Source organism: Bos mutus, chromosome 16 (genome assembly GCF_027580195.1).
Source record: "Bos mutus isolate GX-2022 chromosome 16, NWIPB_WYAK_1.1, whole genome shotgun sequence".
NCBI lineage: Eukaryota > Metazoa > Chordata > Mammalia > Artiodactyla > Bovidae > Bos > Bos mutus.
Window position 1 is genome coordinate 67,257,788 of NC_091632.1, and position 15,416 is coordinate 67,273,203.

The 15,416-nt window shown below is 38.1% G+C and overlaps 1 protein-coding gene across 2 annotated transcripts in view; it reads right to left on the minus strand.

Annotated features, from left to right (window-relative positions):
* Positions 1-315: 315 nt before the first annotated feature.
* KCTD3 (potassium channel tetramerization domain containing 3) overlaps positions 316-15,416 on the minus strand; it is a 75,810-nt gene continuing 60,709 nt past the window's right edge. For both annotated transcript variants that reach the window (XM_070385519.1, XM_070385520.1), the window contains 4 exons: positions 12,446-12,542; positions 2,813-2,997; positions 2,595-2,733; positions 316-1,941 (listed from right to left, as the gene is read on the minus strand). In XM_070385519.1, the coding sequence (XP_070241620.1) occupies positions 1,380-1,941; positions 2,595-2,733; positions 2,813-2,997; positions 12,446-12,542 (983 nt within the window). In that variant the 3' untranslated portion in view covers positions 316-1,379. The remainder of the gene's footprint in view (positions 1,942-2,594; positions 2,734-2,812; positions 2,998-12,445; positions 12,543-15,416) is intronic.

The following is a 15,416-nucleotide window of genomic DNA, read 5'->3' on the forward strand; positions in this document are numbered from 1 at the left end:
TTTCTTACTTGCCCACCCAACTTTTTACATGAGTATAATAATGAGAAAAAGGGTTTAAGAGATAAATACAATCCTTGGTAATACTGAAATTATGCTTTGTGTACCCTTTTCCCTGACAATACAAGTTAGTTTTCATACATACAAGATCCTCCCTCTTTCCTTTATTATGGGAGGAAGCAAAGCATGAACAAAACCTAAGTACACTTTAAACAGGATTACTATTCCTTAAATAACTGAAAACACCTAGTCTTAATCATTTTTATTTGCCTTACTTGACAAATAATTACAAGAAAGTGTCTATGAAACCACTGGCAATATAATAAACTTTAAAGAATTTATTTTGACTTGACCCACTTATATTTCTCAGAATGGGAATATATACATTATTCATCAATAAATGCTTAATGCTTTAAATTTACAATTACCTTACTTGCAGAAATTTGGAAATCAATTAAATCAAAGTACAAAAGATTTTTTTGTTCTTATATTTAAAATAAAATTTCTATAGCAGCCAAAACCTTTAACCAAAAATTCAGAAGTGCAGTCTCTTAAGTTTAACAAAATGGCCACATTCTAATTTAATTATCTTCATTATTAACACAAGAAAAAAATATGGTGGCTCCTCAAACAAGGCAAATTAGTAATTGGTAGTTTTCTTTTCTGGGCACTCGAAACTGTCTTTATTTCATCTGTTCAAACAGTTGCTCCAACTTTAAAGAAAGTTTAAATGGATTTTTGACATTTAATATTGGTAATGCTTGCCAAGACTTAAGTACTCCAACAATGAGAATCAGAAAATGACCACAATTAAAATTATCCTAAAGGACTTAGTACTACACAGAGCAATCTGGTATTCAATAGTGTTTTTGAATTACATATTTTTCCACAAACATAGCACCTCATTAAATACCTGGTAAACCACTCTGCAGTCACAGTAAGGGTTGGGAGATTACGTTCCAAAGAGAATTATGGAATTTGTTAAACAGAACATTGCAAGACAAAGCTCAGGCAAAATCAGCATAAGGAATGCAGTCTGTTGATTCTCACACTCTAAGGGGATGGTCATCTATAATGGGCACCGTCTTATTGAGACATGGTATTAATACTATGCTTCCAAAATCCAGAGTAGATAAACATGGAAATGGACTCCTTCTTTACAAATGATCTATTAAATGTGCCTGTAAAACTAAAAAAAATTTCCAAAAGATCAGATGAGATATGGTTATTTTATCTCCTTAACCCAGGTAACTCTGTCAAAAAGATGATACTAAATGAAGTCCAATCTTAATATGTAAAGTTTTGGTGTAAAAGCTAATTGAAATCCAGTAGAGTTTAACTCTCTTCTGAATAACGAAACTACTACTCACTTTGCTGAGTTGTCACAAGCTGTACTCTTGACCTGAAGAATCACTTTTCTTGTGCCGAGGAGAGGGCGCAGTCTTTGTAGGAGACGGGGATGCAGTACCAGGTGAGTCAGTTCCTCCATCAGACGTACTTGGTGAAGATGCCAAGTGAGGGACTTTCTTTCTTCCGAGGAATCCTCCTCCTTCAAACCCTCCTTTCTTCCGTGACTCCACTTTATTTTCATTTTCATCTTCTGATGACCTTTTCTTGGATTCCAGAAAACCTTCGGCTAGTCTATGAACTTCCACTACACTATCTGATTCTCTCAAGCTTTTAACTTCTGTTCCAGGAGACTTCCTCTCAGACACATTACATTCCCCCACTGCCCTCTTAACTTCGGCTTGTATTGGACCCAAGTTACCATTTTCAGGGACAGCTCTTTCTATGTTTCTGTTCAAATTCACAGTCTGGAAGTCCCTATAACTGTGAAAGCTCTCAGTCCTCCTTGCTCTTGCTAACAAAGGACTTTCTCTGTAAGGCCTAATGGAGCCATAAGTAGCTGCTTCGTGGATGGTTTCATGGTGCTGGAGCTGAAGACTGAAATACAAAAGTCACATGTCATCTTGGGAATTTTCAGGGGCACATCTAATTAATTAAACTACCAGTTTAAATATATATAAAGAATATTATACATAAAAATGTATCTTAGCATGCTATATAAAAATATATCTTAAACACTCTATATACTATGTGTATAAAATTAACAATGCAAATAATACCATACATATATTCACAATGAAGCTAGATTCCTAAATAGCTGAAAAAAGCCAGGGGAAAAACACCTTTAAAATCAATGTGGAACTAATATAGTTTCAGTATGTGGCCCTTAGTTCACATTTTGGAATTTTTCAAAAATATGCTTAACTAAAAGCAAACATGTCATTGTATTAAAGTACATACTGTTTAAGACTAAAGGGGTAATTTTGGTTAATATGTCCCTGAGACAATAGGAACAAAAGTTCCACATAGCATCTAAGGGGACATGTGATTTTTCTAATTTCCTTTGAATGAATTCTTGATCACGTTAACAGACATCTAAATTGAAATTTATTTAAAAAAATTTTTTAAAATTGAATAGTGACAAAGTATGATTTTAAAATGTACTTTGAAAAATTTGGTTTTAAAGGTTATGTGATTACAGCATTTTAGCCAATTTTCCAAAAAGCAATCGATTCAGTGCATGAACCTACCTAGAACTTGATTCGCGAAGACGGCTATGCTGAACCACAGAAGTTGCTGGACTGATATTAGGAGTGGCGCAGCGAGACGTGCTCAGGTCACACTGATCCAGTAATTTGAGTAGTTCTTCTTCAGTTGGACCACCTACGTCTTAGGAAAACATACACCACTGTAACCATTTGCATCCAAAGCCTACCCTGTGACGAACACTGTTCCTTAAGGAACATACCCTTATCCTCGCTTTTGTTGACCATATCCATGGCGGTGGTCAGGTCCCACATCTGAATGCTGCCGTTGGTGTGGCCTGTGAACAAGTACCGCCTTGGCCTGGAGCCCATCCTGCTGGAGCCCTCACATTCTCTTACTGTAAATGAGGATATTGTAGTACAGTCAACAGCTTGGATTTCGCAGATTCTGCAAAACATATTGTGCAGCTGTTAACTATGGAGAACCAATCACATTTTGTAATTCAGACTTTTAAAATTGCCTTCTTTCAAAGTTATAGTCAAATATTCCACATATATAAAACAGATTTAAAGGGATCAAAGAAAGTCCATAAAATTCAAGGCTTGTTTCTTTGAACCTAGAGAAAAGGCTCTTATAAAACAATGTATTAAGTAACTGAAATAAGACAAATAAATCAATCTTAAAAGAAAATTTAAAAGAGCCTTGATGAGAATTAAGCAATTACTCAGGTTGTTAAGGACAGCATATTCTGGAAAACTTCAAAATGGTTCCTTTTTCCAGCAGAAGCTGAAAGTGTGAGGGAAGTTCTCTCATTATTCGTTGTGAGAACCTGCTAAAACTCCAAGAGGTCAAACTCCAACTATGCTTTGGACCCTCTGGAGTTTTTAATTCTCAGAGTTGTCCACATTGAGCCTCCAGAAATTCATCAATGGCAGTTCAGGTAGCTGTACGCCAGCGCTAGCTTTCCATTAACGTTTCAGCTTGTGGATTTCTGCTCAGGGGAAATAGTTTCCTATTGCACTTAACCTAGCTGGGACGCCGCTTCAGAAAATTCCCCTGGAAACTTCCTTTCACAGTTCCAGTATGGACTCTGAAGTTGAATTCCTGAAGCTCAGATCCTGATCTTCACTTCGTTTCGTGATTTTGTATAGTTGGGGGAGGAGCCAAGATGGCGGAGGAGTAGGACAGGGAGAACACTTTCTCCCCCACAAATTCATCAAAAGAGCATTTAAACGTCAAGTAAATTCCACAAAACAACTTCTGAATGCCAGCAGAGGACATCAGGCACCCAGAAAAGCAATCCAACTCTTCGAAAGGAGGTAGGAAAAAATATAAAGACAAAAAAAGAGACAAAAAGGGAGGGACGGAGCTCCGTCCCGGGAAGGAGTCTTAAAAAAGAGAAGTTTCCAAACACCAGGAAACCTTCTCACTGCGAATCTGTGCCGAGCTTTGGAAGCACAGAGGCAACATAACAGGAAGAAAAAAATAAATAAACAATTAAAACTCAAAGATTGCGAGTCCTACGGTAACTCCCCCAGTGGAGAAGCAGCGCAGAGCGCCTGCAGGCGCCATTAACAAGCGGGGCTGGGCAGGGAGGCGCAGCGCAGGCTGCATCGCTTAGAGTAAGAATCTGGCCTGAATACCCTGAGCACTATCTGAGCGAAATAATTTGGGCCAACAAACCAGACTGTGGGATATCTACTACTGAAAAGCCAGCCCCAACCTAAGACCGCCAGGCCAGCGCACGGAACAAAGAATTGAACAGAGATAGCGGCTGCAGACCTTCCCCCTCCGGTGATAGGCAGCCAGAGCCGAAAGGGGCAATCGCAGCCCCAGAGAGACATTATCTATAAAACTGTAAGCAGGCTTCTTTGCTAACTAAAACTTCTTGGGGTCTGGACGGTTAACATCTGCCTAAGAAGGTGCGCGGTTTTGCGCCCAGATAACCGAGTGGCGGGAGGCGATAAGTCGCAGCATTGGCGCCGCCAAACACCTCATCACTTGAGCTGCTCGGACCTGGGAAGAGCACAATACTCAGGCCCAACTGAGTCTGCGCCTCTGAGGACTATCCAGTGCCTGAACCTGAGCGGCTTGGACCTGGGAGGTACATGCAACCCAGGGCCAGCCTCGGATTGTTCCCGCGGAACAACCTAGAGCCCGAGCAGTGTGGGCAGGGAGGCTACAGCGCGCAGTGAGCGGGGCAGACCCAGTGTGGCTGAGGCACTGCGGCGCGACGCCAGTGTTATTTGCTTGCAGCATCCCTCCCTCCCTCCCCACAGCGACTGAACAAAGAGAAGAAATACAGTTCCACCCATCAGAACACTGACACAAGCTTCCCTAACCAGGAAACCTTGACAAGCCACCTATACAAACCCACACACAGTGAGGAATAGCCACAATAAAGAGAACTCCACAAACTGCCAGAATACAGAAAGGACACCCCATACTCAGCAATTTAAACAAGATGAAGAGACAGAGGAATAGCCAGCAGATAAAGGAACAGGATAAATGCCCACCAAACCAAACAAAAGAGGAAGAGATAGGGAATCTACCTGATAAAGAATTCGAATAATGATAGTGAAATTGATCCAAAATCTAGAAATTAAAATGGAATCACAGATAAATAGCTTGGAGACAAGGATTGAGAAGATGCAAGAAAGGTTTAACAAGGACCTAGAAGAAATAAAAAGAGTCAATATACAATGAATAATGCAATAAATGAAATTAAAAACACTCTGGAGGCAACAAATAGTAGAATAACAGAGGCAGAAGATAGGATTAGTGAATTAGAAGATAGAATGGTAGAAATAAATGAATCAGAGAGAATAAAAGAAAAGCGAATTAAAAGAAATGAGGACAATCTCAGAGACCTCCAGGACAATATTAAACGCTACAACATTGAATCATAGGGTTCCAGAAGAAGAAGACAAAAAGAAAGACCATGAGAAAATACTTGAGGAGATAATAGTTGAAAACTTCCTAAACTGGGGAAGGAAATAATCACCCAAGTCCAAGAAACCCAGAGAATCCCAAACAGGATAAACCCAAGTGAAACACCCCAAGACACATATTACTCAAATTAACAAAGATCAAACACAAAGAACAAATATTAAAAGCAGCAAGGGAAAAACAACAAATAACACACAAGGGAATTCCCATAAGGATAACAGCTGATCTTTCAATAGAAACTCTTCAAGCCAGGAGGGAATGGCAAGACATACTTAAAATGATGAAAGAAAATAACCTACAGCCCAGATTATTGTACCCAGCAAGGATTTCATTCAAGTATGAAGGAGAAATCAAAAGCTTCTCAGATAAGCAAAAGCTGAGAGAATTCTGCACCACCAAACCAGCTCTACAACAAATACTAAAGGATATTCTCTAGACAGGAAACACAAAAATGGTGTATAAATTGAACCCCAAACAATAAAGTAAATGGCAACGGGATCATACTTATCAGTAATTACCTTAAGCGTAAATGGGTTGAATGCCCCAACCAAAAAGACAAAGACTGGCTGAATGGATACAAAAACAAGACCCTACATATGTTGTCTACAGAGACCCACCTCAAAACAGGGGACACATACAGACTGAAAGTGAAGGGCTGGAAAAAGATTTTCCATGCAAATAGGGACCAAAAGAAAGCAGGAGTAGCAATACTCATATCAGATAAAATAGACTTTAAAACAAAGGCTGTGAAAAGAGACAAAAGAAGGTCACTACATAATGATCAAAGGATCAATCCAAGAAGAAGATATAACAATTATAAATATATATGCACCCAACATGGGAGCACCGCAGTATGTAAGACAAATGCTAACAAGTATGAAAGGAGAAATTAACAATAACACAATAATAGTGGGAGACTTTAATACCCCACTCACACCTAAGGATAGATCAACTAAACAGAAAATTAATAAGGAAACACAAACTTTAAACGATACAATAGACCAGTTAGACCTAATTGATATCTATAGGACATTTCATCCCAAAACAATGAATTTCACCTTTTTCTCAAGCGCACATGGAACCTTCTCCAGGATAGATCACATCCTGGGCCATAAAAGCTAGCCTTGGTAAATTCAAAAAAATAGAAATCATTCCAAGCATCTTTTCTGACCACAATGCAGTAAGATTAGATCTCAATTACAGGAGAAAAACTATTAAAAATTCCAACATATGGAGGCTGAACAACACGCTGCTGAATAACCAACAAATCACAGAAGAAATCAAAAAGAAATCAAAATTTGCATAGAAACGAATGAAAATGAAAACACAACAACCCAAAACCTGTGGGACACAGTAAAAGCAGTCCTAAGGGGAAAGTTCATAGCAATACAGGCACACCTCAAGAAACAAGAAAAAAGTCAAATAAATAACCTAACTCTACACCTCAAACAACTAGAAAAGGAAGAAATGAAGAACCCCAGGGTTAGTAGAAGGAAAGAAATCTTAAAAATTAGAGCAGAAATAAATGCAAAAGAAACAAAAGAGACCATAGCAAAAATCAACAAAGCCAAAAGCTGGTTCTTTGAAAGGATAAATAAAATTGACAAACCATTAGCCAGACTCATCAAGAAACAAAGGAGAAAAATCAAATCAATAAAATTAGAAATGACAGTGGAGAGATCACAACAGACAATATAGAAATACAAAGGATCATAAGAGACTATTATCAACAATTATATGCCAATAAAATGGACAACGAGGAAGAAATGGACAAATTCTTAGAAAAGTACAACTTTCCAAAACTCGACCAGGAAGAAATAGAAAACCTTAACAGACCCATCACAAGCATGGAAATTGAAACTGTAATCAAAAATCTTCCAGCAAACAAAAGCCCAGGTCCAGGCGGCTTCACAGCTGAATTCTACCAAAAATTTAGAGAAGAGCTGACACCTATCCTGCTCAAACTCTTCCAGAAAACTGCAGAGGAAGGTAAACTTCCAAACTCATTCTATGAGGCCACCATCACCCTAATACCAAAACCTGACAAAGATGCCACAAAAAAAAGAAAACTATAGGCCAATATCACTGATGAACATAGATGCAAAAATCCTAAACAAAATTCTAGCAATCAGAATCCAACAACACATTAAAAGATCATACACCATGACCAAGTGGGCTTTATCCCAGGGATGCAAGGATTCTTCAATATCCATAAATCAATCAATGTAATACACCACATTAACAAATTGAAAAACAAAAACCATATGATTATCTCAATAGATGCAGAGAAAGCCTTTGACAAAATTCAACACCCATTTATGATAAAAACTCTCCAGAAAGCAGGAATAGAAGGAACATACCTCAACATAATAAAAGCTATATATGACAAACCCACAGCAAACATTATCCTCAATGGTGAAAAATTGAAAGCATTTCCTCTAAAGTCAGGAACAAAACAAGGGTGCCCACTTTCACCATTACTATTCAACATAGTTTTGGAAGTTTTGGCTACAGCAATCAGAGCAGAAAAGAAATAAAAGGAATCCAAATTGGAAAAGAAGAAGTAAAACTCTCACTATTTGCAGATGACATGATCCTCTACATAGAAAACCCTAAAGACTCACCAGAAAATTACTAGAACTAATCAATGATTATAGTAAAGTTGCAGGATATAAAATCAACACACAGAAATCCCTTGCATTCCTATACACTAATAATGAGAAAACAGAAAGAGAAATTAAGGAAACAATTCCATTCACCATTGCTTGAAGAGAATAAAATACTTAGGAATATATCTACCTAAAGAAACTAAAGACCTATATATAGAAAACTATAAAACACTGGTGAAAGAAATCAAAGAGGACACTAATAGATGGAGAAATATACCATGTTCATGGATTGGAAGAATCAATATAGTGAAAATGAGTATACTACCCAAAGCAATTTATAGATTCAATGCAATCCCTATCAAGCTACCAACAGTATTCTTCACAGAGCTAGAACAAATAATTTCACAATTTGTATGGAAATACAAAAAACCTCGAATAGCCAAAGCGATCTTGAGAAAGAAAAATGGAACTGGAGGAATCAACCTACCTGACTTCAGGCTCTACTACAAAGCCACAGTTATCAAGACAGTATGGTACTGGCACAAAGACAGAAATATAGATCAATGGAACAAAATAGAAAGCCCAGAGATAAATCCACGCACATATGGACACCTTATCTTTGACAAAGGAGGCAAGAATATACAGTGGATTAAAGACAATCTCTTTAACAAGTGGTGCTGGGAAATCTGGTCAACCACTTGTAAAAAGAATGAAACTAGAACACTTTCTAACACCATATACAAAAATAAACTCAAAATGGATTAAAGATCTCAACATAAGACCAGAAACTATAAAACTCCTAGAGGAGAACATAGGCAAAACACTCTCTGACATACATCACAGCAGGATCCTCTATGACCCACCTCCCAGAATATTGGAAATAAAAGCAAAAATAAACAAATGGGACCTAATTAAACTTAAAAGCTTCTGCACATCAAAGGAAACTATTAGCAAGGTGAAAAGACAGCCTTCAGAATGGGAGAAAATAATAGCAAATGAAGCAACCGACAAACAACTAATCTCAAAAATATACAAGCAACTCCTACAGCTCAACTCCAGAAAAATAAATGACCCAATCAAAAAATGGGCCAAAGATCTAAATAGACATTTCTCCAAAGAAGACATACAGATGGCTAACAAACACTTGAAAAGATGTTCAACATCACTCTTTATCAGAGAAATGCAAATCAAAACCACTATGAGGTACCATTTCACACCAGTCAGAATGGCTGCGATCCAAAAGTCTACAAATAATAAATGCTGGAGAGGGTGTGGAGAAAAGGGAACCCTCTTACACTGTTGGTGGGAATGCAAATTAGTACAGCCACTATGGAGAACAGTGTGGAGATTCCTTAAAAAACTGGAAATAGAACTGCCTTATGATCCAGCAATCCCACTGCTGGGCATACACACTGAGGAAACCAGAAGGAAAAAGAGACACGTGTACCCCAATGTTCATCGCAGCACTGTTTATAATAGCCAGGACATGGAAGCAACCTAGATGTCCATCAGCAGATGAATGGATAAGAAAGCTGTGGTACATATACACAATGGAGTATTACTCAGCCATTAAAAAGAATACATTTGAATCAGTTCTAATGAGGTGGATGAAACTGGAGACTATTATACAGAGTGAAGTAAGCCAGAAGGAAAAACATAAATACAGTATACTAACGCATGTATATGGAATTTAGAAAGATGGTAACGATAACCCTGTGCGAGACAGCAAAAAGAGACACTGATGTATAGAACAGTCTTATGGACTCTGTGGGAGAGGGTGGGAAGATTTGGGAGAATGTCATTGAAACATGTGAAATGTCATGTATGAAACGAGATGCCAGTCCAGGTTCAGTGCACGATGCTGGATGCTTGGGGCTGGTGCGCTGGGAAGGCCCAGGGGATGGTATGGGGAGGTTGGGAGGAGGAGGGTTCAGGATGCGGAGCATGTGATTTTTTAAAAGATAAAATAAAATAAAAAAAAAAAAAAAAAAAAAAAAAAAAAAAAAAAGAGAATTAAGCAATTATTCAAAAGGAAGTTACTAAACTAAAAAGGCATAAAGAAAGCAAGCAGGCATGATACTAGAAAAAAAAATCTTGAAATCATTTAACATTTCTGTGAAAATTTTAAAAATCTAAAACCAGAAATGTACAGCTATATGGAGATGTCTAAACAGTATCCTCCAATAAATTAATATTGTTAGTTATTAAAATACTTTGAAGTTATTTTCATTGATTTTTTTCCATAAAAGATAAATAGTAATCCACATTTGACAAATGAGAAGACCAATAAATAATGTCAGTAAATGATGTGCCAAAGTCATAGAAAGGTTAACAAAATTGTACTTGATTGAAATATTTATCCCAGCCCACTTTAAAAAAAAGATTAAGAACAATTAATGCCAGGCAAATGCAAGGTCAAAAAATGAAGAGGAAACACAATTCATATTAATAAGAGAGACACAGGCACAGAATATGAAGCTTAGTTGAGCTTCCCAGCAGGCAGGGAAACGGAGAGGGAGGGGGAGAGTTGATTTCTGCAGTGCCCACACAGAGTGATAGAAGCTATCCCAGTCTCATTCCCAACCTCAAGGGAAAAGCTTGTAACATTTTACAGCTGAGTGTGAAGTTTGTATAATTACTTTTGCAGATATTATTCATCAGGTTAAAGAATGTGGCTTTATTAAGTGCTAGGATTCTTTTTTTTTAATCAAATGGTTGCCGAACTATCGAATGTTTTTTTCTGTTTATTAAGATGATCATTTTTCAATATTACATATGAACTGACAAAATATTTTTTAAAATCTTGATTCCTGTTTAGAACAACTATAGTCAGCTCTCCGTGATGTGGAACCCACACAGACAGAGGGCTGAGTGCACTGTATCATTTTATATATGGGACCTGAGTATGGTGGGATTTTGGTATCTGCCTGCAGGGGGAGGTTCTGGACACAGGGGCCCACTGTCAAGAGAATTAAGAAAACGGGGACAGTCACGTGCAGTCAGTGAACGCACACAGCACGTGCAGCAGGGACAGTCACGTGCAGGCAGCGCACACCTTCACACCACGCACAAAAATAAACTCAAATGGCTTCAAGACTTAATGTAAATACACGATACCATAAAACTAGAAGAGAACGCAGGCCAAACCTACTGACAAATTGTACAAACATCTAATAAAATGTTTTTTGATGTCAGTTGCCCAAGACAATAGAAATACAAACAAACAAACTGGATCTAATCAAACTCACAAGCCTTTGTACAGCAAAAGAAACCATACACAAAATGGAAACAAAACCTACAAACTGAGAAAAAATATTTGCAAGTGATTTGACCCACAAGGGCTTAATTTCCAGAATATACAAACAGCTCATAAAACTAAAAAAACCAACCCAATCAAAAGCAGGAATACGTAAATAGACATTTCTCCAAAGACATACAGATGGCCAACAGGTATGTGGAAGGATGCTCATTATTGCTGCTTATTAGAGAAATGCAAATCAAAACTACAATGAGGTACCAGCTCACACAGGTTAGAATCACCATCATTAAAAATATCTACAAATCACAAAATGCTGGAGAGGATGTGCAGAAACGAGAACCTTCATGCACTGTTGGCAGGAATGTAAACTGGTAAAGCCAGTGTGGAGAACACTATGGAGGTTCCTTAAACTACAACAAGAGTTGCCATAGGATCCAGCAATCCCACTCCTGGGCATATATATCCAGACAAAACTATAATTCAAAAAGATACATGCATCCCTACATACACAGCCACACTGTTTACAACAGTCAACACATGGAAATAACCTAAATACCCAGTGACAGACCGATGGATAGAGAAGATAATGTAGTTACACACAATGAACTATTACTCAGCCTTAAAAAGAATGAAATGATGTCTTTTGAGCAACAGGGATAGACCCGGAGATTATCACACTAAGAAGTCAGAGAAAAACAAATACCACATGACATCACTTATGTGTAGGAATCTAAAATATGACACGAATGAAATAGAAACAGACTCGTAAAGAATATGAAAAAGCTGTGTGTGTGTATGTATAAAAAACAATCACTTTGCTATAGAATATAAATAGTGTAAAGCAATATTTCAAAAAAATAAAAATTTTTAAAAGTACAGAAAGCCTAAATGTGTGAAAATAAACATATGATTTGGCTCTTTTAATTTTTCCTGTAGGATAGAGTCCTTAGAGTTACCTCCTCCTCTAAAAGATCTTACAGGTTCTTCTCCCTGCTCACTTTTACCACTGTCAATTACTTCCCCTTTTGTAACACAAACGTTGACTTCTGAACATAGAATCTTTTCAGTAAAGTGTTACCTTTTCCCAGTAGATGACAGTCTTACAAACAGTTTATTAGTGATGGGAACAACTTTCTGGATAAACACCTGTTGATCATCTCGCTCTCCAAAAGGTCCTTCATCAGAAAACAGAAAACACTGATATAAGTTTAAGTTGATGTTTTTCCAATTTTTTAGATTTCTAATGCCTGGAACAAAAGCACTCAATAAATATGTCAATGCTATACCTTTCAGTTACACAATGTTACTTGTCAATTATATCTCAATGAAGTTGGAAAAAAAAACTTTGTTGTCAAAACTGTAAACTTTCAGTGTCTATCATCACAGTTGGAAGTGGGTTCACAGGGCAACTGTTAAAACTGACAACACTGAGCAGTTCTCGCTCTAAAAATACTAAGACCGGTTGTACAATTCTCATAAGCAGCTTACATTTTTTAAAGATAACTATTTTGAAGTCTTTACTGTGGGTGCATATTCATTTAATAGTTTCATGCATAAACAATTCTCATGTACTCCTTACATTCCACCAGTTCTGCCTATACAGGTGATCTAGAAGGCACATTAACGAACAGGTCCTATAGAACTATTAAAAGTATGGTGGGTATAGCACATATACATTACAGATTGTTTCAAACGGATCTTTACAGAGAAGAATCTACTTCTGTGAAGATTCTGTGTGTGTATATATGGTATGTTATGGCGTATGGAGACACTGATTTAACTTTATATACCTTTTGCTAAAATCAGAGCCTTTCAGTAGAGACATGCTATACTATTTCCTGACAAATGCCATCAAAACCACTCTCAGAATCTAAGAACATCAGCCCCTTTCCAGCTTCAAAGTTATTTTCAGGTTAATTATTAGCAACTATGGAAAAAAAGTATTTCAAGTTTCAAATGTGTATACCCATCATAGCTTCTAATTTTAAAAAAAGTGGTATTTGGAGATGGTATCACTTCAGTTCAGTCACTCAGTCATGTCTGACTCTTTGCGACCCCATGAATCACAGCACACCAGGCCTCCCTGTCCATCACCAACTCCCGGAGTTCACTCAGACTCACGTCCATTGAGTCAGTGATGCCATCCAGCCATCTCATCCTCTGTCGTCCCCTTCTCCTCCTGCCCCCAATCCCTCCCAGCATCAGAGTCTTTTCCAATGAGTCAACTCTTCGCATGAGGTGGCCAAAGTACTGGAGTTTCAGCTTCATTCCCTCCAAAGAAATCCCAGGGCTGATCTCCTTCAGAATGGACTGGTTGGATCTCCCTGCAATCCAAGAGACTCTCGAGTCTTCTCCAACACCACAGTTCAAAAGCATCAATTCTTTGGCGCTCAGCTTACTTCACAGTCCAACTCTCACATCCATACATGACCACTGGAAAAACCATAGCCTTGACTAGATGGACCTTTGTTGGCAAAGTAATATCTCTGCTTTTTAATATTCTGTCTAGGTTGGTCATAACTTTCCTTCCAAGGAGTAAGCATCTTTTAATTTCATGGCCACAGTCACCATCTGCAGTGATTTTGGAGCCCAAAAAGATAAAGTTTGACACTGTTTCCACTGTTTCCCCATCTATTTCCCAAGATGTGATGGGACCGGATGCCATGATCTTCGTTTTCTGAATGTTGAGCTTTAAGCCAACTTTTTCACTCTCCTCTTTCACTTTCATCAAGAGCCTTTTTAGTTCCTCTTCACTTTCTGCTATAAGGGTGGTGTCATCTGCATATCGGAGGTTATTGATATTTCTCCCGGCAATCTTGATTCCAGCTTGTGTTTCTTCCAATCCAGCGTTTCTCATGATGTACTCTGCATATAAGTTAAATAAGCAGGGTGACAATATACAGCCTTGACGTACTTCTTTTCCTATTTGGAACCAGTCTGTTGTTCCATGTCCAGTTCTAACTGTTGCTTCCTGACCTGTATACAAATTTCTCAAGAGGCAGATCAGGTGGTCTGGTATTCCCATCTCTTTCAGAATTTTCCACAGTTTATTGTGATCCACACAGTCAAAGGCTTTGGCATAGTCAATAAAGCAGAAATAGATGTTTTTCTGGAACTCTCTTGCTTTTTCGATGATCCAGCGGATATTGGCAATTTGATCTCTGGTTCCTCTGCCTTTTCTAAAACCAGCTTGAACATCAGGAAGTTCATGGTTCACATATTGCTGAAGCCTGACTTGGAGAATTTTGAGCATTACTTTACTAGCTTGTGAGATGAGTACAATTGTGTGGTAGTTTGAGCATTCTTTGGCATTGCCTTTCTTTGGGATTGGAATGAAAAGTGACCTTTTCCAGTCCTGTGGCCACTGCTAAGTTTTCCAAATTTGCTCACATACTGAGTGCAGCACTTTCACAGCATCATCTTTCAGGATTTGAAATAGCTCAACTGGAATTCCATCACCTCCACTAGCTTTGTTCATAGTGATGGTTTCTAAGGCCCACTTGACTTCACATTCCAGGATGTCTGGCTCTAGGTCAGTGATCACACCATCGTGATTATCTGGGTCATGAAGATCTTTTTTGTACAGTTCTTCTGTGTATTCTTGCCATCTCTTCTTAATATCTTCTGCTTCTGTTAGGTCCATACCATTTCTGTCCTTTATCGAGCCCATCTTTGCATGAAATGTTCCCTTGGTATCTCTAATTTTCTTGAAGAGATCTCTAGTCTTTCCCATTCTGTTGTTTTCCTCTATTTCTTTGCATTGATCGCTGAGGAAGGCTTTCTTATCTCTTCTTGCTGTTCTTGGCAACTCTGCATTCAGATGCTTATATCTTTCCTTTTCTCCTTTGCTTTTCACTTCTCTTCTTTTCACAGCTATTTGTAAGGCCTCCCCAGACAGCCATTTTGCTTTTTTGCATTTCTTTTCCATGGGGATGGTCTGGATCCCTGTCTCCTGTACAATGTCACGAACCTCATTCCATAGTTCATCAGGCACTCTATCTATCAGATCTAGGCCCTTAAATCTATTTCTCACTTCCACTCTATAATCA